Below are 24,337 nucleotides of genomic sequence, written 5' to 3'. Positions count from 1 at the left end.
CTCCCAAGAGGCATGAAAATTACAAGTGTGCCATTTTTCATAATTAAGAGCCATGATATATAACATAAACCAATGGTAAAGCCCATACGTGTCATCCCCCGGGAAGAAGCGTGCAAGGTGAAGAAACGGCTCTTTTTCTTCTTTGCTTCGGTTTTGGTGGCAAAGAAAAGAAGCTTCGGTTTTCTTTTGTCAAATCCATCCTCTCACGTGGCTAAGTGAGGAGAGAGAGAGGAATAGAGAGAAAGAGAGTTTTCTTGAAGAGTGTTTTCTTGTAATAGTCGAGGTGAATCGACGGATGTAATTCCTCAAAGTAATAAATCCTCGAACTACATATTTACAATTCTACTTTGTAAAAAAACAAAAATGGAAAAAATGCAATTCAGCACCAAAGCAAAAAAGAGAACAAATTAAAACAACAATTCACCTCAAAATGCTTGCCATGGTATTGCCCTGGCCGTTAAGTTGATCCTAATAACAAAGTTTGCCAAAAACTACATAAATATATTTAGTCTCAACTTCTGGTTCCTATATACATTAATCCCCCACAGTTAACCGAAGAGATGAAACCTCACAAAACAGTAGGAAAGCCAAGGATGAGTTGCCAGGAGATCGGCACGAATACGACCACTCATTTCTACCTCGTGATCGGCTCCCGAAGCTCGGCGCCATTGTTCAACATGCTACGAGAACGATATTGGAGATTGGAGGCGAAACCCAGATGAGTCTGAGGCTGAAGCACCATCCCAGGCCTGCCGCTGGTCGAAACACTCGTTATTTCCGAACAAGCTGAGGTGGCAGAAGAGATCACCGTGCCATTATCATAGCTTGCTATTCTTCCATGTTTCGGGGGTTCAGAACCAGAGAAATTATGGGATCCTGGGGCATCCTGAGTCTTCTTGGTGTTTAGGAATCTTCCTCCTGTTCCTCTAGCCCTCTTCATGGCATGGAGGTGACGAGATTCATGGAGATAAGGCTAAAAATATGAAAGTGTAAGAAATTTTATTTCATATGTTAGATGATGATAAAACCTTTCAGTGGAGCGACATAAATGGGACAAATATTTACGTACGGAGTACACACGCAGTTCTACATCATGCGTATAAAGGTTATTCGGCAGGTATTGGAGGATTATATCGGTGTTATTGGGGTTAAAACCCCCAATAACCTAACAAAACTTTCGAATAACAGCAAAAAAAAAATGAGCGCGGAACCACGGAATGAATTGGTAGGTTATTGGGGACTTACTGAGAGGTTATTGTAGTTAATACTCTCAAAACCTCTCAATAACCCCTAATAACTGACTTATTGGAAGGTTATTTAGGGGATTACACACGCAGAACTGCGTGACACTCCGTATGTAAATAGCGCCCCATAAATGAGGATGGGAAGTGAACGATTACCTTGCGGGGGTTTTTCGCAAGTTTAGTTTGAAACTCTAGCTTTGCGCGGTGCTGTCTTCTTCTTAGGATTGCGTGATATTGCTTAGCATTCACATATATTGGTTCTTCTCCTGTTGGTTGAAGGGGGAGCGCGACGCGAGTAGAAGGAAACGTGCCCATCATTTGAGGATGAATCTGATGATCAAGCATGAAAAAAGGCATTAGAAGGAATAGATTGTAGGATAAAACAAATGTTGGGTAGATTATAGTATTGTAAAATTTTTAAGTGGGATTTACATGTCACGTAATGGATATGTATTTACATATCTAACATTAAATCTTTATATTTATATAACATCTTGATGTCTGAATCAAGTCCAAAAATATAAATAAAAAGATGCATCTTACTTTAAATAGCTAACATCAATAATATTTTTGATGAAATAAGAAGATTTTTAAGTATCAGATATAAAAATTTTAAGTTTATGACAGTGGAGAAGACAAAAATTTTCAAAATAGGGCATACAAATTGTTTTCTTAGAGGGCAAGACTTGAATATATATATATATTTCTATTTTGGTCAACTGTACACCAAGTTCAGACAATTTCATTTTTCTGACCATGGAAGATTGAGCAAAATATTATTTTGCCACTGATTCATTTTTAAAACCCCCGCACACAAGAAAATCCACATTCAAAATCATTTACATAGCAAATTTGCACTGTTTATCAGAGCTTGGATGTGACAAGCATCACTCCACTCCACAGTGATCCATCTATAATTTTATCATCAAATGCAAAAATGGCAAAAATTTAGTGACAGCAAGGAAGATAAAACTCACAACAGCATGAGACCCATAAGTTGCCATGATTCCTGGATAGTGTGCATCCGAATAGGCATAAGGAACATAAGCCTGCTAGGAAAAAGACAGAACAATAATACGCAGCATAAAAAGAGAGGCACTCAATCTATACATCCACAAATTTGTACCCATGTGGATGGAAAATATCCTTAAAATTCAAAAAGAATGTTCATTAAAAAGGAGCATTTACATACATAGCACACAATTCTTATGTATTTACATATCTCACACCCAAACTTTCATTTTTACACACATAGCACTTGAATCTTTAATATCAAATAAAAAATGGCTCATTTACCAATTTTTAAATGTGAAATAAACCTTTTTCATGCATAGCTTTAAAGCACCAATATGCTATGTATGTAAACATGAAAGTTTAGGTGTGAGATATGTAAATACATAAGAATTATGTGCTGCGTGTGTAAATATCCCTTAAAAAAACATACAAGAGACTGGTTACAATCAAGTTTTTGAGGTGCATAGAAAAATTGGGTGCTCCCTGCCGATAAAAGCTGTTTTGGATGGCCCTGTTCAAGCTTCTCCTGAGTGTGTTCATCACCTGAAGTGAACAAAGTGTATGAATCATGAACAATGATCAAATTCATTGTAGATAACTAATGGAGACTAACTCATAACACCAAATAATTATCAAAATATATCTTTGATGCCCTCAAAGACTAAGTTATATCTTAACTAATTTACATCTTATTAAAATAGTATAAAAAAATGTTATGTAACAAAGCAAACATAAAATAAGCAAAAGTCCATTTTAATCACTGTTACAAATACCATGGTTCGTTTAGTTTTCTAAGTACTGCCATACAGCCAGAAGAGAAATATCACTGCACTGCAATTGCAAAAAAAATCAAATAAAAAAAAAGTGACAATCATAACCATTAATCGATGTCTTCATTTCAGTTTTATGAATCCTATCCACCAATCATAACGCTTTTATGCCTTAATCTAGAGCTAAGCAACTTTCCCCATGAAAAAATAAACTATAGTGCATACCAATCAAAACCAGCACCAGTAGAACCACCTCAGAACCAATCAAGTCGGCTTCTGCAGTCCTTTGTGTACAAGTCTTTGTACTCAAAGATCAGAAACACTAGAAGAACAGAATGCTTCATAAAATTAATTAAATCATAATAATTTAATTAAGTATATCAAATAAGTTAATGAACAATTTTCAGGCCCCTTCAAAACACCAGTAGGGCATATCAGATGGATGAAAGGAAAAGGGGTACGCGAGGCGGTTCACAAAACAATGAATATGTATCAAGTAAAAGTGAACTGCATCGATTCCATAAAGCCAGAAACTCTCAAAATGAAATGAAATGCTGGACCTAGGAGAACAAGCATAGTGCAAATATTTCAAGATATTTAAAAAAAAGTAAAAAAAATGTAAAAAAGAAACAAAATAAATAAATAAGAATAACACCACAAAGCCGGAAATTGATAAAAAGACCAAGACAAATCAAGCAAGTTTTCATTGTCTCCAGGACAAGGGTTCTACATAATCACAGGCATGATAATTCAAAATTCTTCTCATTAGTTCAAACAAATTCATAGCACAAATTAAATAAAGGGGGTAGTTAGTTACAGCGAAAAAATGCATTCATACACCGCTTCAACCATGAAAGAAATACAAACTTTCACGATAACAGATAAAACAATAAAAACTATAAAAGAAAGTAAGAGTTAGTCCATTTTAGTAAGAAAATCAGAGAGAACCATATCAAGAAAATAAACCATAGAAGAGGACCGGGATACCTTTTTGGTCCACCTTATAATGACTTGCACCAGATTGTGCTGAGAGACACCGTTCCTTGAGGTTATCGTCTCTCTTTCCAGAGATTTCATGATGAGAATGTCCTGTGGACTGTGTTGATGATGACTCTTGCTCCAAAATTGGATTTCCATCTTGCTTTAACTGATTTGAAGCCACATTGTTCAAGTTGGCATATAAGTTAGTGCTAGTAGGGTACAACACAATATGAGGCCCAGCCGAATTCCACCATGGAATGCTATTACTAAGATAGTTGTATGTTGATTGAACAATATTTTGCTGCGACTCCTTATTGTTCATGTTTAGCATTCCAGTACCTTTAAAATTCTCACAGGACATATTTCGTACTGCATGTGAACCTTTATAAATAAAATAGACAGCTATCTTCAAATGCTGCAATGTTTTCAGAAAACAAATGGAAATCTTGAGCATAATAGAATTAATCAGCCAAAACTGTTAAACAAGATTACCCAAGAGCACAGACAAAATTGAAAGCACTCTATTTTCATAAATGATATTAAGATGGTTAATTCATAAATTTTCAAAGTTAGTTTAAACTTGTCAACAAGAGACAAAAGGTAACACTTTAGCATACAAATTTTCATGCTTGTTTCCGGAGTTAACATAAACCACAAAGAAATGATAAATATTAATGGTGAAATTCAAATGGGATTACAAACAAAGATACTTGAAAATAGAAAAAACAATGACACAAATACAAAGAGCCCCTAGGGCGAGGTTTGAAGGTGGTGGATTGCATGTCGAGATAGTTAAAACGGAGAATTAAAGGTGGTAGAGAGGTCTAGCGGCAGCACAGAGAAGTGGGCTTGCGGCTAGACAACAACTAGGGGAGGATTAGTAAGGGCGACTGATGTGTAGAAAGAATGTTTAAATTCTTTTATACCTTACACATTTTTTATAGATGAAATTGTACTTTAAAGAAATGTATTTTCATAATTTTCTTACAAGTACAACAGGTGTTGGAAGTGGAGCAATGTGGAGGAGACTTGGAGCAAAGAAGCATGCAATCGACTGGCGCCTAGGCGCCAACCGAGAGGATGGCGCATAACTTAGTGTCAAGGCGCCACGATACCGGCGCCAAGGTGCCCATACATTCCTCAGCAAACTAAAAGACTGGCGCCCAGGGGCGTCTAGGCGTCAGCAACTGCCAGGAGCAGTTTTGGCCGTTCGGGCAGCCTGATGTGGGGAATCGTGGGGAGTTGTATAGAAGATCATGGGAGGCTTTTATGTTGTTGTACATGAGTCTATAAAAGGGAGGTATCAGAGTTGTTGATGGACTGATGCAGGTAGGACTTAGGATTTGATGAAAATGAGGGTTTGATTGAGTATTTTGGGGAGAATTGAGTGACAATGATAGAAAAAGTCTATGAGTGCTGTAGAGTTTTGTTCCTTCTTCTTCCTGAGTTAAGAATAGGGAAAAACTTCAGGAGCAGCAGCCAAGAAAGTATTTGGTGGAGCATCTTCAGGTTGTTGTACAGGAGATGAAGATAAGCGATTCTGTATTTCATTTGTTGTATTTCTTTAAACACGTCATTTAGTGGAATTCTCTTGTTTTCAAATGAAGCTTCGTGGTATTTTTTTCCCGCTGTCTGAGTAATACTATTTACCTTACTTTGATGAGTAGTACTCTTGACCTTATCTTGATGATTGAGTAGAATGTGTAGGATTGCAAAATGTTTTCAAATTTTTTTTCTTAATTATTTAATGTGATGATTAACCTTCAGATCTTCGTTTACTTTCATTCTGGTTAAGTGAAATGTTAAAATGCGTTGTGAATCATAATGACTTGGGAGAACTATGGTTGAGTCAACTAGGTTAGTCATATTGAACTGTGCTAGGGAAATATTCTTTGATGAGTTCAAAACAGGATTTAAGAAATTAAAGTCGTTTTAACCAATCTTCTTTATGCACTCGAGAAAGAGTAAAGAAGAGAGTTGCTCTTATTTAACACTAGCCAAATTTATAATAAACACTTTACATTTCCTATACTCCACTTAAATCATTCCAACGGAGGGTAACTTTAGAACCTGATATTCATCAATCCAATAACTAGGTTATGTAGGATAAATGTAGGACACTTTAAAATTATTTGCGATACAATAGGATTAATTTGTAGAATTTTGTTATATTCTAAATTCCAAGCTACGAACGAAAGTTGACTAAAACTTTTCCTAAGCCTAATTCTCTCGTTCCCTGTGAGATTGATATTCTGAACTCAAAAATCTAATATTGCTGATACGACACCTACACTTGCGTGAGCCCCCAGAGTGTGAGTGCACATGGAAGCGGTTATCAAGTTTTTGATGTTGTTATCGGATCAACGGTGATTTAACCTAGGAGAATTTTATTTAAACCTCCACGTCTTAAACTTGGAAAACCTTTAGTGTTAATTGTTTGCGTTTCAATTGTTTTTACTGTTTTTGAAAAACCAAGAAAAATAAAAAATATTTTTGTGTGATTGTGTGTGAATCTTACCTATCAGATTTTCTAGTTTGTGTATGCGCAGTTCAAGACCTACAGGACTTAAAAGAGACTTGAACAACTCATATGAGAGATGGCAAACAACCCACATAATAACCCAGAAATTCAGAAACCAACTCACGCGCCAATTCATAATGTACATAGACTATCAAGAGACTATGCTAAATTCACTTAAGCATTCAGGTCCCTGCCGTCGAATCTAACACATTCAAACTGAAACCTTTTATTATCCAAATGGTGTAGAACAATCAGTTTGGGGGAATCTTGTATGAGGATCCAAACTTACACTTAGCAGTTTCTTAGAATTTTGCGCTCAATTTTGTAATAATGGTGTATTTAATGACGTTATTAGGCTTAGGCTTTTCCCTTTCTCCTTGAGGGATAAAAGTCAAAATGTGGTTAAATTCATTAACACCTGGATCAATTGAGAAGTGGAGTAATTTAGCCTAGAAATTCCTGGCCAAGTATTTCCTGCCTTAAAAAACGACAGAAATTCCTAGCTAAGTATTTCCCGCCTTAAAAAACGGCTAAATTGAAAAATGATATTACTTCATTTTGCCAATATGTAGGTAAGTCGATTTATGAAGCTTGGGAACAATTAAAGAAACTTCTTACAAAGTGTCTCCATCATGCGTTGTCCGATTGGTTGAAAATTCAGACTTCTTACAATGGTTTAGTTGAATCTCTTAGGTCTATTATAGATGTCGCCGCTGGTGGTTCATTTATGCCAAAACCATTTGAAGAGGTTTATTATCAAATTGAGCAGATGGTTACAAATAATTTTTAATGCCTTCTGAGAGAATAAACCCTAGAAAGGTAGCGAGTGTTCACGACACGAATGTGCTTTCAATTTTAACTTCTTAAGTTGTTGTTATTTCTAGAAAGATGGATCAGTTTGGGATGAACCAGTCTTGAGGATCACAAGTCATTGAGGAAAATTCATTCGGACAACTGGTTAATGTTAACACTTCATCTTTTGAGACTCTAAATGTAATTAACAACAGGACAAACAATCAGTATCTTAACTATTATAATCCCAGTTGGAAGAATCACTTTAACTTCAATTGGAATAACAATCAAGGTGCAGGAAACCAACAATAGGAGAGAAATCAACCTAACCCTTTTGGGAATTAGAATAATCAGGGTAATTTGAACCCGAGACCTTCTTATCCTCTGAGATTTAAGTCTAACCCACAATTCAAGGAGAAGTTGTCTTTCTAAGAAGTTTTTTTGCAAATGAGGAATCAGTTACAAAGCCATGGTGCAGCTATTAGGAACATTGAGAACCAATTGGGACAGATTGCGAACTCACTTAACAGCCAACCCCAAGCAACTCTTCCTAATAACACTGAGATCAGCCCTGAAGAGAAGAATAATGAGCACGTAAAGGTTGTCAAGTTGAGAAGCCGAATAGAGTTGGAGGACATGGTCCAGAATGATTCTGAGGTGGAGAAAGAGAACATGGAACCTAAAAGACCGGTAGAAAATCTTTCTAAAAATTTAGGAGCACCAGTCTCACCAACGACCACGGGAGAAAATTTTGATCGAGGATGAAATGACGGACATTGAGGACGAATCTACTCTATTGGTTGAAAAAAAATCTGAAGATAGTTAGGGTGAGGTTTGAGATACTTGATAGAAAATTGTAAAACTATTGTTCCTTCTATTGAAGAACCCCCCGAACTTGAGTTGAAAGTGCTTACTAAATATTTGAAGTATGCTTAATTAGGTAAGTCATCTACATTGTTAGTTATCATATCCTCAGATTTGACTAATTCACAAGAGAAACAATTAATAAATGTCTGAGGAGCTTTAAGAAAGCGTTTGGATGGACCTTAGCAGACATAAAGGAGATCAGCCCTTCGATGTGCATGCATATGATCCTAATGAAATAAAATCACAAACTCCAAGCATATCCTCAAAGAAGATTAAACCGTGTTATCTGTGTTATGAAATAAGTTGTGAAGAATGAGATTTTGAAGTAGCTTGTTGCACTCATTATCTACCTCATTTCAGATAGTGTCTAGGTTAGCTCTATCCATTAGGTTCTAAAGAAAGGATGAGTGACTGTGTCAGTAAATAAACATAATGTGTTGATTGCTACTGGACATGTCATTGGGTGGCATATATGTATCGATTACAGTAAATTAAACGCAACCACAGAAAAGATCATTTTTCTTTACCTTTCTCAGATCAAATATTAGATAGGTAGTCGACCACCCATATTTATGCTTTCTGGATGGGTGCTCTTGAGGATTAGGATAGGACAAAATTCACAAGTCCTTATGGGACTTTTGTTTTTTGAATAATGTACTTTAAGTTATGTAATGCACATGCTATGTTTCAACGATGCATGATGCCAATTTTCTATGGCCTAATTAAGAATGTGAAAGAAATTTTTATGAATAATTTTTCAGTATTTAGCCCTTCATTTGACTCTTGATTGGATCATGTGGCTAAGGTGTTGAGGACACTTTGAAGAGACCAACCTTCTTCTCAATTGTGAGAAATGATAATTCAGGGTTTCTAGAAAAATTGTGTTAGGTCATAAAATTTCTGAAAGAGACATGGAAGTGGACCATGCAAAAATTAAAGTTATTGAAAAACTTTCCCCACCTACTACTGTGAGGGGAGTTAGAAGTTTTTTATGGCATGCTGGATTTTATAAAAAATATATTAAGGATTTTTCAAAAATCCCTAAACCTCTATGTCATCTTTTAGAAAAGAATGTTATATTTTATGTTGACCGTGTATGTCTAAATGTCTTTAATACTTTGAAAGAAAAGTTAAGTCGCGACTCATATAATTGTCTCACCTAATTGGAGGAGACCATTTGAGTTAATATGCGAAGCGAGTGACTACGCTATTGGGGCAGTTTTAGGACAACGACACGATAAGATGGTTAGAGCTATATGCTATATAGTAAGACCCTTAATGTAACTAAGATTAATTATACTACTACTGTGAAAGAGTTTTTGGCCATAGTATATGCATTTAATAAATTTAGACCCTAATTGGTAGGAATTAAATGTATTGTTCATGCTGACCATTCTGTTATTCGATGTAAGATGTCAAAAAAAGGATGTCAAACCAAGGTTAATCAGATGGGTCATATTGCTACAAGAGTTTGATATCGAAATAGTAGATAAGAAAGATACTAAAAATCAGATAGCGGATCACTTATCGGGACTGGTTCAGGGGAATTCATGTGTTTATGAAGAGGAGATCAAAGAGAGTTTTTGCAATGAACAATTATTGGCAATTACTGAATGACACATTCTGTGGTATGCTGACTTGGTAAATTATATGGTTAATGATATTATGTCATACGGTCTGACATACCATCAACGGAAGAAATTTGTCCATGACGCCATATATTACTTTGGGACGGCCAATACCTTTATTAGAAATATATGGATTGGGTGATTAAGAGATTTGTACCTATAGAATTAAAATTATTAGGAAATGTCACGATTATGAATTTGGGAGAAATTTTCGAGTTTATAAAACTGTTGCTAAAATTTTACAATCTGGATCTTATTGGTCTACTCTGTTTAGTGATGTCAATGAATATATCAAAACTTATGATAGATGTCAAACAATAGGTAATATTTCCAAGCAAGGTGAAATGCTCTTAAATTTTATAATTTTAGCTTAAAAATATGTTTGTGTTCGGCTCACTTATTTAACGAACGATTCGAACACAAGCTACATAACAAGCCGAACACGAGCTATTCGTGAACAACGAGCTTTTTTGGCAGCCATACATACAATCCTCTCAAGGTATGTCAGGCAGGCCTAGCTTTAAAATCACTGTCAAAATTTATCCAAAATTTATTTGAAATATCTAACAAAATTGGTGCACCAAAGTATGACAAAAAGGACCAAAAAATTAAATCAGTATAACAGCTTAAAATGCATAAGAAATTGTGTAAAAGATCAAAAGTGAAAAAATGGACTTACACTAACTTCACTGACTTGCTAACGAGCACAAATATGAATGTTTCATCACTCATGCACTAAGACCTCATTATGAATATGAAGATCACACGCACAATACCTCTACTTATAAGTGTAAACCTCTCCCCCACAAGATATGCCCCACACATAGATGCAAATAAAATAATTAAAATAATTCTATTTCAAAAAATCTCCAAAATGTTGACACATGCATATGCAAATGAGAAAAAAGCAAATCCACAAAGCATGTGCCAAAAAGCATGCAAGAGACCAAATACAAGATAAAATAGTAATTTGAATGTATAGTTTAGAGCACATTCCGATGAAAATGAAATTTCCAACGAAAGCATGAGGAATGGTTTCATAATTGTGGGTGCATTTCCAAGAGCAATCATACTCAAATTAAGCTACTCCAAAAAAAAAATAAACGTCACTCTGAAAAAAATTGAAACCCACTATTTGACTCCCCACCAACACGTCATATGCACATGTGCTCAAACAAATCGAGAAGCTAAGAATGCCCCCGAACTTCTCTTCCAACCTCCTTGTAAATATCTACAACTCCTCAGTATGACCTAATTACTTTCCCAAACTTTACAATGAAAAAAATGTTGGGCTAGTATGCAAAAAACAACATTACATACCAGATTAGTGGATTGAAGATCACGCAAAAAAGTAAATACGCCTCTTATTTGGAAGGTCTTCACAATTAGATCATTGAAACATGTAGAAATTAATAAATTATTCTATCTAAAAGACAATAATTCCAGTTCAGGCACGTAAGTGAACCCTGTTATGGTAGTAATAGTAAACAAAACCTTATTTTTTCCAAGCAATTGAACGTAAGCAGTTTGTCATTACCTCCTACGCACAAAGAAATACATAAATACTGCCAGACAATATATGCCTGTCTTAGGGAAATCCTTGACTAGAATATTTATTTGCAGAGAATGCATTTGGTTCAAGAAATTAAACTTGAATACTGACCACATGAATAGTAGTACCTCATTTATTTAAGAACTGGCATGAATAATTGAGAAAATACAGGACATTATAAAAGTGATGAATTTCAATCTCAAAATCTAGTTTATATCGGAAGTTTTAACTTCTTTGAATAGGGATTACTTATTCTTTTCTCAGTGGAAAAGTTAATGAATGGACACAAAATAAAAACTAATAAAGCACAGAAGAGCAAATACATTAAAATCAGTAGTAATAGTTCACAATGCCCAAGAAATTGGCATTGGATATTAAGAAGGCTATTTCGCACTGTATAAAAATCAATGTTTAGAAACCAGACCGGACCAGTCGGTTCGATCGTGAACAAGTGGCCAGCTCGGTCCGAATCACATAGAAAACCATTTTGGATGTGAACTGGAAGTTCAGCCATTGAATCGGTGAACAGGTTCCACCCTTATTACTGAAACGTAGGAGGGCTCTGCATGAGGAGTTTCCAATGGAGAGAAAGGCATAGAAAATGGAGTGAAGGAGGGTAATAAATGGAGTCTTGTGTAAAAAGATGATCACGCAGTGGGCAAAGAGCTCCTTAGCACCACATGGCAGATTCGGGGATGGGAGTCAAGGAGGGTAATAAATGGAGTTTTGCCTTCTGTGGAAGATGTTTCGCGGCGGGCAAAGAGCTCAGTGCCACGTGGCAGATTCACGGATGGGAGGACAAGCAGCCAACATATCTTGGGATCTCATGCAATGGCAGAGAAAATTACGGTAAATAGTACTCATTTAATTTTTATTCATTATATATTTTTTAAAATTATTGTAATCTCTTTTATATTTCATATTTTAATTTTTTATTTAAATTAATTATTAAATTTTAAAAGAACTTATCCTAATTATTATGGTGCTTGTTATTAAAATATTAAGATATTTATTTTATATTTAATAATCAATTTTTAAAAATATATTATTTATGTAATATTTTAAAAAAATTATAATTTATTGCATCATCCGGTTCAACCGAGTTCAACCTCGGTTTGATGCTAGTATGATTTTCACAACCCTCATAAAAGCACAAATCACATTTCCCAGATGAGCAAAACATCTATTTCATTACAATCTACTGATTATTCAATGTTGAGTATGAATTTTTTATGCTTCTGTTTATCAAGTGACATTAGTTCTTCAAATTATCTCAACCGTATTTAATATGATGGTACCAAACAACAAAAAAGAAGTACTATGCCAGCAAGTATTTGGGGACCAATGGGCTAATTAGAACTTTGATAAATGGGTGCCTGAACTTTCAACCATAATTATATTTTTTTAATTAGATGTAGAATACTATGAACTAAATACCATCTAAAAAAAAAGTAATAAATAACATATAATTAACTACATCCTGGCCTGAACACCAAACCAAACCCACTCATTCGATTTGATTTTAAAAATCTCAATATTGATGTGTAATGGTCCATAAATTATTTAACTCAACCATGCATGATTAATTAATAATAGGTTAAAATTAAAATTTGATTAGAATAATTAATATTAATTACTATGATTTGTGTGCAAATAAGGTCATTACAGATACTAACTAGATTTGTAGTGCATCTCAAGTCAAAATTTAAATTTACGATCATAAATAGGTAAACAAAAGAGTTTATACGAGCAATTTTGGGTAAATAAAAATTGATTTATTCACAAATTCAACTTAATAATTTGGATATACTTATAAAAATAGTTGGTGTCTATCAAGTTTCATAAGCAAAATAAAATTCTAATACAATCCGGAAAAGATTTCTCATAGAAATTAGGGCAAACATATATTATATTTTACGAACATCAAATCAAAATACAACATGAATACATAAAGATAAGCACCTTCAATTCGAGAGGTAGGCGATCTCACAAATATTCGAGAGGAGGAAAATCTCTCCAAAATCCTAACCCTAAAACTCATAACAATAATCTCATACACAACCCTATCCCTAAACATATTAGCCCTATTTATACTAAACAATAATAAATGACAAATGATTAAATTATTCTTAAACTAATAAAGACTAAGTTGTCATTAGGCGTCATCATAACATTACTCCTCTCCTAGAAAGATGCATTATCCTCAAGGTCGAAAAAACTATTGTTGGATCAAATCGTATGGCTCCCACGTGGGGTCATCATATGGCGATCCTTTTTCATTTAATCATAAACTCGTAGTAACCCTCACCGTCTCAACATGTTTTGTACAAATCCTTCAGTAGCATCTGAATATGATAATATCGACTTCAAATCAATCCTAGAGGATACCGTCACCTCAAAGAACTCATCCAGTAGCTTATCAAACACCAGAATCTCTGCCAGCTCTGTATCATATATCTCTTTCATAATATGCAACTCAATCAAGAATCTTAGTCTAGTGTCCTAAATCGCTCTCATCATAGTTTCAGCGCCACCAGCATCTTGCACAATATGGGATCGCCACAAACACCATCTTGCTTCCTTGAATACTGTGCAATCTCCAAATCAGTCCCTTACAACTTCCTCCACTCTTCTCCATCTAACTCCCATCATTACTTCTGAATCACCTTACACACAGAAGGCTGTCGTAGCAAAAGGCACTGGCACGGCTGGAGGCAGCCCTCCTCAGGGGTCCCACCCACCGTGGTTCCCTATCTCCAACCAAAATTCTTCAAGAAAACTGCTCTATCTCTAAATCGCGTGATGTCACGTTCTGCCTATTATCGCTCGTTACAAACCTTATGATGTCGTGACATTCCCTCCAGAGGCTACCGCTCGAATCTATTCCAGACTCCTTCGTTTGATCATGCTTTCTTCCATTAAAGTCGTCGAATGTCGTGCTACTTCTTCCAAGAGTTGTTGCTCGAGTCCACTCCTAATTCCTTCACTTAATTTCGTAGCTCCCAATTCGCCTGAAGAGGCAACATTGCGCTGATATCACATGAAACCTTCTTGTTGTTGTTGTTGTTCGTGTTTGTTGCTCTCTAATTTCTTCTCTAGAACATCTACTTTCCTTGTTGTCATTATTCCAATGATAATTTTGATTACAAAAGAGAAAATATTGTAAGCTGAAATTCTATCGTTGGCTTTCCAGGTTAGCCGAACGAAGCCAAATCGTGACTATATCACGATATGCAATCACAGAATCGTGCATCTCCCAAAGAGAACCAATCGACGGCTTCCCAGGTAGCCCTTACAGCGACCACGAAAGCGTGTGAGGGAGACCTTGTACGCCACGATCAATCGGCTTCCCAGCTAACTCAAATCACAACAGTTTTGTGTGGTCACATCGTCGCTTCTCACTTAGCTCGATCGTGAATATATCGCACGCCCTGCATCCCCTTCTATGTCACGACTCTAATGTTGCTGCACAACAAACTCTAATCGCAATTGCATCGTGATCATTGGCATTCCAACGAGCCCTAATCGCGACGGTAAACCTTTCTCGTCGTCATAAGCGACTTCCCAGCTAGTTCTTATTGCAACAGTTATGTACCTCGATCCCAACCTTCTAAATCCCTAGATTGTGGTTATTTTGGGAGGCTAGGTCACGAAGTTGGTTGGCATGTGTCATCTGATGAATCACTGAGACAATCATACACGTGATATATGCCATTGAGGAAAGGCAAAAAAAAAGATCTTTCTCCTCTCTCCCTCAATATCTTCATCATCATTAACATCAAATTTTTGAGAAATTAACCATACAAATATGAGAAATATAAGAATAACCATAAATATCTTCTTTCATTTCTTCATTAAAAGTACATAGTCTATCAGGAGAAATATCATAATCCTATCATAAGCTTACATTTGCATTACAACTGAAAGAAAATAAAATCTTAGCAACACTTGGGGAGGCATGATTGGAGTGGCCACAGAACTTTGGTTGATCTTCACCCAATAGGCTTCTCCAAGTACTACTCAGAAATCTCAATCTCCCCAACGTTGTATCATGCCTCAAGCCAATCTTTGAAGGGGAAGCGGTCTTCTATAACATTACCCAAATGCCTATGACATAAGCGATAATTAAGCTCTCCGGATTTCTCTGCCTCATGAGATCTTTTTGGTGAATTCAACCGCATACCATGCTTAATCAATTTTTAAAATTTTATTTAAGACGTTCTTTTTTAAAAGAATACATCTTGGCTTTTCGCTGCTCAATAGATGGAAATTTTCACTTCTAAAGCTGTGGATGAGCTAGATCCATAGACATGACAGGTTTTCTATGTCTACTATCAAAAGCCACCAAAGTCATGCTCTCATGTACCTTCATTGAAGGACCCATAACGAAAGGTCCCTTCCCCTTAGTTGAATCACTATCATCTTTGAAGACCAAGGAAACGGCAGTATCCTGCAAGCTTGCAACCTCTTCTATCAATATCGCAAAGGTCTTGATCAAGGACATTTTAAAAAAAACTGATATTGGGTCTTTTATCTTGCCCATGAGAATGTAAGATGTGATTATACTAGACTGTGATCCAATGGAGACTCATAGGAGTTTCAGGTCCTTGTACAGCGGGATCTTCCTAGTTAGCAACTGTATCGCTCACGCCCAATCTCGTGCGCAGGGATCCTCTTATTTCTACCAAGAATTGTTGCTTCGATACCATTTGATATGATCCGGAATAGATTTCTCACATAAATCAAAGCAAACACATTTTATTTCACAAACACCAAATCAAAACAATACAACACGAATACATAAAGATAAGCAGCTACAGTTCGAGATTTGAGCGGTCTCTCCCGATTCATACAATTCGAGAGGTTGAAAATCTCTCCCAAATCCTGAACCTAAGACTCACAACAATAATCTCATGCATAACATTAACCCTAAGCATATTAGCACTATTTAAATTAAACAATAATAAATAAAAAATGACTAAATTTCCCTTAGGCATCATCATAACAAAATCTTGATTTATTTCATGACATTAAAATGATTAAAAATTAATAGTTGTTCTGTTATTAAAAAAGCTGAGTTACACTAAATTCTGACCAAGTCTTTATATGGATTATGGAGGTGTGCTGATGAGAGGTTGACACCTGTAAGGGGCTAAGGGTATAGATGACACTTATAGAGGCAGTGCTGGGAGTTCTCAAGAGAGCTAGAGAATAATGACAAGCTAGAGAGTAAGAGGGAGAGAGATGTGGAGGACATGCAAGAGTGAGAAGAGCAGAGCCAAAGATGAAAAGGGGTCATCAATAGGTGTGGCAAGGATAATAAAGAAGAGTTGTCAACCTGATGAAGCAAGATTGGATGGTTAAGGCCAATGATAGAGCTTTGGGCTTGGACTTTCTTCTCCTACTAATAAATGAGGAGAAATGGTCTCCCAATAATTTGTGGGCATTTTAGTCCCAGATTATAAAAGGTTCGATCCAATCCCTAAACTTTTAATATAGGCGAAAATTGTCTTATAGTTAAAAATGATGGAAAGTGAAATTAATGTTGATGGATGGTGCTAAAAAAGAGAGAAAATTTAGTAAGTTATATATTGAAATGTTTAAAGAAGCTGATAACATTTTAAGTTAGAAAAATTTAGTAGAAACTTTATCAAAAAAAACATGCTAAAAATTATAAATTTAATATGCATTAATTTCATCACAGAGCTTCTGAAAATGAAGTAAAAAATGATGGCAATCTTATTGATAGATTATACCTCAAATGAGATAAGTAAATAAATTAAATTTTATTAAAATGTCAAGAAAATATAAATTATTAAAATAACTACATGTATTAACACCAAATCTAATTTTCGTCATTTTAACAATGGGGCAATTATGGCTCCCATTTTAAGAACCAATGAATTTTTATTTAATCTAAGACAAAAATGATCCCATACAAATAGTTTGGAGACCATTTTGATCATTGTCTCTATTCGAATTATTTAGTTATTTCTTTTCCTTTCCGGATATTTTTTAATTTATGTGTTTCCTTGTTTATGTATTTCCCAGTTTATATCTTTCCTAGTTTATAACTCTTATATCCTGTTTTTCTACCCCTTTTAATATAAATAATAAATAAAATCAACTTTTTCAATATGGTATCAGAGCCAAATCTAATTTTCGTCATTTTAACAATGGGCAATTATGGCTCCCATTTTTAAGAGCCAACGAGTTAAATCAAGCATTTTATTTAATCTAAGACAAAAATGATCCCATGCAAATAATTTGGAGACCATTTTGATCATTGTCTCTATTAGAATTATTTAGTTATTTCTTTTCCTTTCCGGATATTTTTTAATTTATGAGTTTCCTTTTTTATGTATTTCCCAGTTTATATATTTCCTAGTTTATAACTCTTATATCCTATTTTTCTACCCCTTTTAATATAAATAAAATCAACATGCAAAATTACAATATGGTATCAGAGCCAAGGATCTAACCCTAGTTGCCGCTAAAACACCACCCTAGCCACAGGCACTTCCTATGTCTTCCTTGTCGGTTCCCCTCTTCCATGTTGATTCTCCCACTGATGAGCCCTTACCTTGTAGATTTCAGCCCTAGCTTCCCTGCAGTGCTTTTCCAGCATCGGTTTTCTGAAGTTTATTATCGCTGATCCTTCCAGTAGGTGTTTCCAGCAGCTGTACCTCCCTCCAACCGTCCCAATCAACAGCCAGATCTATCCCCTGTAGAGCCTCCCACCGTTGGCTCTTCCTCCTGCAGCCAGAATCTTTCTATGACTCGACATCCCAACCTCACATTTGGCTCAATCGAAATCATGAAAGGCTCCGCCACCAAGCCTCTCCTTCGAACGATGTACTTGAGTCCACCAGAGAATCAACACCAATCTCAATCCTTTCGCAGACTGAAGGACCTGAAAACCACATAAATTATTTGATCACCACCCATAAACTTAACAGCTCTAATTTCCTCCAATGGGCCCAAACTGTGTCATTGTTCGTCAAAGAACGCGAGAAATTTGCCATCTCACGAGTATGATTCGTGAACCTCCAAATACTGACCCAGCGTATGCAGCATGAGAAGTGGAGAATTTCATAGTCATGCAGTGGCTAATTAATTCCATGGAGACTTCAATTGATCGTTCATAACAGTTTCTTCCATCTACAAGCATCCTCTAGACTATAGTTCGTGAAAACTACTCTAACATCGGGGATTCCAACCAACTCTATGAAGTTTCTAAGAAGATCTGCAAGGCAAAACAAGGATCAAGTAACGTAACACAATACTATAATGACTTGATTGTCTTATCGATGGAATATGATCTCTACTAAGACTACACTTGGGAACCTTCGGCTAATCTTACCCTCCTCCCAAAAATTATGGAAATGAATTGTGTTCCAATTCATGGTCCACCTAAATAAGGATCTCGATGAAGTCCGCGACTGCATTCTTTGTCGAGATCCCCTTCTTTCAATAAGGGTAGGATTCATTAAGATTCGTCGCGAAGAAAGTCAAAGAGTTGTCATGCTCAGCACCTTCACTCCTATAGTCGAACCATCCTCCTTAGTCTCCAATAATGCTCAACACTCTTCCATGCCATCACGAGTCAATCACTCCACATATGATTTCTGTCACAAACCTTACCGTGCCCGTGATAAGTGTTGTAAGCTCCATGAGAAACCAACGAATAAACCTTCCACCAAATGTTCTGTTGTTAAGAGTCTCACTACGACCACAAAATCCATGACGGTACAGCCTACTCCCACTCAAAATATCCCGAAATCACCAGACTTCATTAAGAGTCGGATGGAGTACTTAATTAAGCTCAATGGATCTAGTCAGTTTTCATTGGCCTGTCAACCTCTCATGACTGTTAAGATAACATTCCTATATCACTTACAACTTTTTCTAATCTGTGAATTATTGATTCAGTTGCCACAGACCACATGTTTACAAGCTTTCTCAGCATAATCTCCATGCTCCGGAAGAGATACTATTAATATTGCTGATGATTCATGTAGTTCCATTGCAGATAAAGGGATTGTTGTTCTAAGAGTCGGGCTGATTTTGGAATTTGTGTTATAGTACATTTTGCTAAGTGTAACATTTTGGCAGTCTACAGGTTGACATTTGACCTTAATTGTGCTGCTCATTCTTCTCTTAATGTTTGTGTCCTTCAAGATCGTCGTTTGAGTAGGATAATTGGAACTGTTAAGCAAGTAGTTGAGCTCTGCTTCTTCCAAGGGAAGGCATTGATGATGAGGACACTCCATCCAGAAGTTGTAAATTTTAACTGTCTACTAAATGTCATATAATGCTTCTACATTATCGTTTGAGTCATCCCAATTTTTAATATTTAAAACAGTTGTATCATTTCATGTTTACGAATAAAAATTTATCTAGGTTCAAATGTAAGATTTGTCAGTTAGCTAAACATCGCCGCGTCTCAAATCCACCCCTCTTACACTCTCTCTGCTCCTTTTTCACTAATTCATTCATAGTGACTTATAGGAATCCTCTCGAACTTCGAACTACACCAATAAATAATGGTTTCTTATCTTGATTGATGACCATACTCGAATGACTTGGATCTATATCTTAAAAGCCCAACCTGAAGTTGCGGCCATCTTCGGAAATTCACTTTTTACCCAAGTCAAAACATCAATTCAAGTCCCTAGGGCCGACACAATCGTGAATTTTTTAGCTCTATATTGGAAGAATTCTTGGTAGGTAAGAGCATCCTCCATCATAGCTCCTGTTGGATACTCATTAAAATGAGATAGTCGAACGAAAAAATCGAAACCTTCTCAAAGTTATTTGTTCCATTATATTTCAATCTAATATCCCGAACGATTGTGGAATCATGTCGTACTTACCGTCAAATATCTCATCAATAGAGTCCCCACAAAAATTCACAACTTTCAGACTCCTTTACCTGTCTTGATGTGATGTTTTCCTACCAATAATTTCTTCTCCACTTTAGACCCCAAAATATTTGGGGGCATGGCCTTTGTTTAAAATACTGCGCCAACTTTTAGTAAACTTAATCCCTGTTTAAACAAATGTATCTTACTTGGATATTTTGTCGCTTAAAAAGGCTATTGGTGCATTGATTTTATCACAAAAAAACTCTATGTGAGTGTCAATGTCTCCTTCTTTAAAAGTGTCCCGCACTTCCCTAACACTGCTCCAAGTGAGGGGGAGCTTGGTTTTTTCAACACTTCCTTTTTTGAATCCAGTTAATATTCCACATACACCAAAAGCCAATGTTGCCGAGGAACCCTCGGTCCCACTAGATCCGCTGGCAACCAAGCCAACATCTTCCATCCACTCTGTGTGTATATGCTCGATGCATCAAACCTTCAATTGAGACTCGTCTCAATGCTCCTACTCTTGAGCCCGCTGCCTACTTATAGGTCTTTAAATCTACTCTTACGGACATCCACGGAACTACACTCTCTCAACTTGAGGGGATTACTCCAGCTATGAATGAGGAGGTGAGTTCTACCATTGAGGTACACAATCAGGCATGCTCTTTTAATTCATGGAAAAATACATTTCATTCTACAGCATATCGCCGACCTACAAAGCATTTGTGACTTCCGTTACGAATCATTATCTTCCATCAACTATTAAGGCAGTATTAACAGACACTTCCTGGAAGGTTGTAGAAATGGATAAGATGAATGCCCTTTGGTGAAACCATATGTGAGATATTGTTGATCTTTCTTGAGGAAAGAAAACAGTGGGTTGCCGGTGGATTTTCATCATCAAATTTAACTCTAATGGATCCTTTAACAAAGCAAAGTGCGATTGGTTGCTAAAAACTACTCGCAAACATATAGAGTTGACTATGAAGAGATATTTTCTCCAGTTGCTAAACTGAACCCCATTCGGGTTCTGTTATCCCTTGTCGTGAATCTAAATTGGTCTTTACTCCAACTGGATATCAAGGATGCTTTCCTTAACGGTGAATCTCACAGAGGAGGTGTATATGTCTCTCCCTCCAGGCTTTGACCCTACTGCTTCCCGTGGACAAGTGTGTTGACTACGAAAGTCCATCTACATACTGAAGCAATCCCCTTGAGCCTGATTCGGCAAGTTCACATAGGTGATAGTGAGCCATGGGTTTTTTCAAGCTCAATCTAATCATACTTTTTTTCTTTCGGCATTTCTCCAATGGTCATATTGACATCCTCATTATCTTTATCGATGATATTGTGCTTGCAAGTAACGATCTTCCAGCCTTAGAGTCTCTTAAAAGCATCCTCGTCATCTTTTGAAATGAAGGAATTGGGGTTTCTCCGATATTTCTTAGGCATGAAAGTTGTTCGGTCCTCTCATGGCATTAGCCTTTCCCAGCGCAAATATGTGATGGAACTATTAACCGAGACCAACCTTCTCCATTGCAAACTAGTTGTTGATCCGATGGATCTCAATGAGAAATTGGCAGATGTTACCAATGTCGTTCCGGTGAAAAAGACACACTACCAATGCCTTGTGGGTAAACTAATTTATCTCGCCCATAAACACCCCAACATTTGCACACTGTTGGTATTGTAAGACAGTTTATGCATGACCCCTATGAGCATCATCTCACTGTTACCCACCGGATCCTCCACTATTTAAAAGGCACACTAGACTAGGATTTATTGTTCTCTCACCACACCTCTAGCTTTATTGCAGTTTATACGGACATTAATTGGGCCGAGTCCATTTATGATCGGCGATCTACCTAAGGTTATTGCTCCTTCGTGCGGGAAAACTGTCATTTGGAAAAGCAAAAAACAGTGGGCGGTTGCCTGTAGCAGTGTTGAAGTCGAGTTTCATTCTATGTCCTTAGGAATATGTGAAGCTCTCTAATTGTGCATCATGCTCCATAAGTTACGTATGTCGATCTCTATTCCTCTGCAGTTGTTCTATGATAATAAAACCACCATCAGCAGTGCTCATAATCTAGTCTAGCATGATCGCACCAAGCATGTAGAGATAGACAGCCACTTCATCAAGGAGAAACTCAATTCTCGGGAGATTTGTGTTCCATTTATCATATCCAGTCATCACCTAGTAGATATCCTCACAAAGAATCTATCACGGTTATTATTTGATGATTTCAAATCCAAGTTCAATATAATTAACATCTATGCTTCAACTTGAGGGGAATATTAGAATTATTTGATTATTTCCTTTCTTTAAAGGTTATTTCCTAATTTATGTATTTGTTTATGTATTTCCTAGTTTATAACTATTGTATCATGTATTTATACCCCTTTTAATATCAATGAAATCATCCTGTTCAATTTCCACAGCCTCTATAGATAAGGTAAGCCCTAACTCTAACCACAAAATGCTTGCATTTTAGATCTGCTTAGATTCATTTAGAAAGGGGATAGTTGATTGAACTAATTAGGGTTTGATCTAATAATTAGATTTCTTTACTCATGCTTAATTAGATCTTAGTAATCTTGATTCCCCTTTATTCCTTTTTCATAATTGCTGAAACTCGGATGGCTATCTTTAGAATAATATATATGTGAATTTTATTTTATAAATGTTGGATCCTAATATATACATAGGCAGATACCACCTAAGAAAGAGTTGTGTGAGGAGAGAAGAAAACAAATTTGATTTTATTGATATAAATGGAATCTCCTTCACTCAAGGATTCTAGATTTCTAACCTCCAAGGATCACCTTACTACTCTAAGAATCACTTTATCCTCCCTTCCCTCATCATATGTACCTCATGATGGCCACGACTATAAATAAGTTAGGCTAGCCAGAGTATGGTACATACAACGCTATATAAGAAACAAAATGTTACAATGTGCTAAGTATAGAATAAAGTACGGATCAAAATAGCTGACGTGACTTGTTTGCATGCTCGATCTTCGGACAACATGGTGAGGTAGAGCTAAATACTTGGGACAGTTCACCATTGGATTTATGGTAGATGACTTATTATGCTGACCCAACGAGCTGGCCAAACGCTGTATACTTCTCAAACAAATAAAATCTTGTCCAAGAAAAACTCTATATCCAACAAGAAAACAAACACTTAAAGGGCCTTCTTTTATTTGGAATCTTTAATATTAAAAGTAGATTTGGACCATGCTTGAAAACATAAGTTGAAATGTTACTTATAAATGCTATTTCACAAGGGGATCCACTGACAACCCCGTACCCACATGCAAACTAGCCATGATCTTCACGCTGCCACCAAACTTAAGCGCAATGGATCCACTGATATCCAAGGAAACAAGCCACATACATCATCATCACTAAGGGTTCACAACATAGAACATCAATATCCAGTGCCTCTACCACATATCTAACAAGCTCGCTCACCGAATTGAATTCCCTCAGAGGATGTTTACTGTTACAGCGGTACTTAAACCACTTGGCTATATGAATAAGCTATGCGGGAGAGAAAACCTCTACCCTTAACCTAAAGGTTACTTCAGCTGAAAGCGTTCAAAAATCACAGACATACATTCGGTTAAAAATCCAGATGCGCAGTTAAGTGACACTATCACCCTCCGAGCCCAAAAAGACAATTCAGAATCAAGCAAATTCGTAAAATCCCCATCAAAACACAAGACCACTACCAAAACCGCAGACACATCCCCAAACTCGAAGAAATCAACAGCACAAAGAAGCAAAAAGCAACAAAATAACATCACAAAAGCAAAACCCAGCATCTCTTATCCTCCACCGATCTACTAAAACCCCATTCCTCAAAACTCTCCAGAGAACAAAATCTCTCAAGAGAAATCACAGGATCAAGCTCCAAAAGGCAGATCACCAAATAAGCGAATGGAGATGAAGAGAAGATTGGAAGAATGTTAAGAGATACCTATTCGGGGAAACATGTCCCCTAGCTCGAAACCCTTGGCTCCTTTGGCCTCATCCTGCTTCTTCCTCCTTACACCTTCCTCTCTCATCTCTGGCAATAATGGATAAAATAAT

General features: G+C 36.4%; 1 protein-coding gene across 2 annotated transcripts; it reads right to left on the bottom strand.

Moving 5' to 3' along the window:
- Positions 1 to 405: 405 nt before the first annotated feature.
- LOC110033465 (nuclear transcription factor Y subunit A-7-like) lies at positions 406 to 24,337 on the bottom strand. 2 transcript variants are annotated; one of them, XM_020737455.1, is made up of 6 exons: positions 24,225 to 24,337; positions 4,016 to 4,424; positions 2,689 to 2,801; positions 2,222 to 2,296; positions 1,401 to 1,574; positions 406 to 973 (listed from the first exon to the last, which is right to left on the bottom strand). In XM_020737455.1, the coding sequence occupies exons 2-6, from the start codon at positions 4,368 to 4,370 to the stop codon at positions 635 to 637; spliced, it is 1,056 nt and encodes a 351-aa protein (XP_020593114.1). In that variant the 5' UTR covers positions 4,371 to 4,424; positions 24,225 to 24,337; the 3' UTR covers positions 406 to 634. The 2 variants fall into 2 exon arrangements, with proteins under 2 accessions (XP_020593114.1, XP_020593115.1); XM_020737456.1 differs by having other exon boundaries at positions 2,222 to 2,293.

This window comes from Phalaenopsis equestris, unplaced genomic scaffold (genome assembly GCF_001263595.1).
Source record: "Phalaenopsis equestris unplaced genomic scaffold, ASM126359v1 Scaffold001189, whole genome shotgun sequence".
Classification (NCBI taxonomy): Eukaryota; Viridiplantae; Streptophyta; class Magnoliopsida; order Asparagales; family Orchidaceae; genus Phalaenopsis; species Phalaenopsis equestris.
The sequence above is the reverse complement of the archived record's forward strand: the minus strand, read 5'-3'. Positions and strand labels throughout refer to the sequence as shown.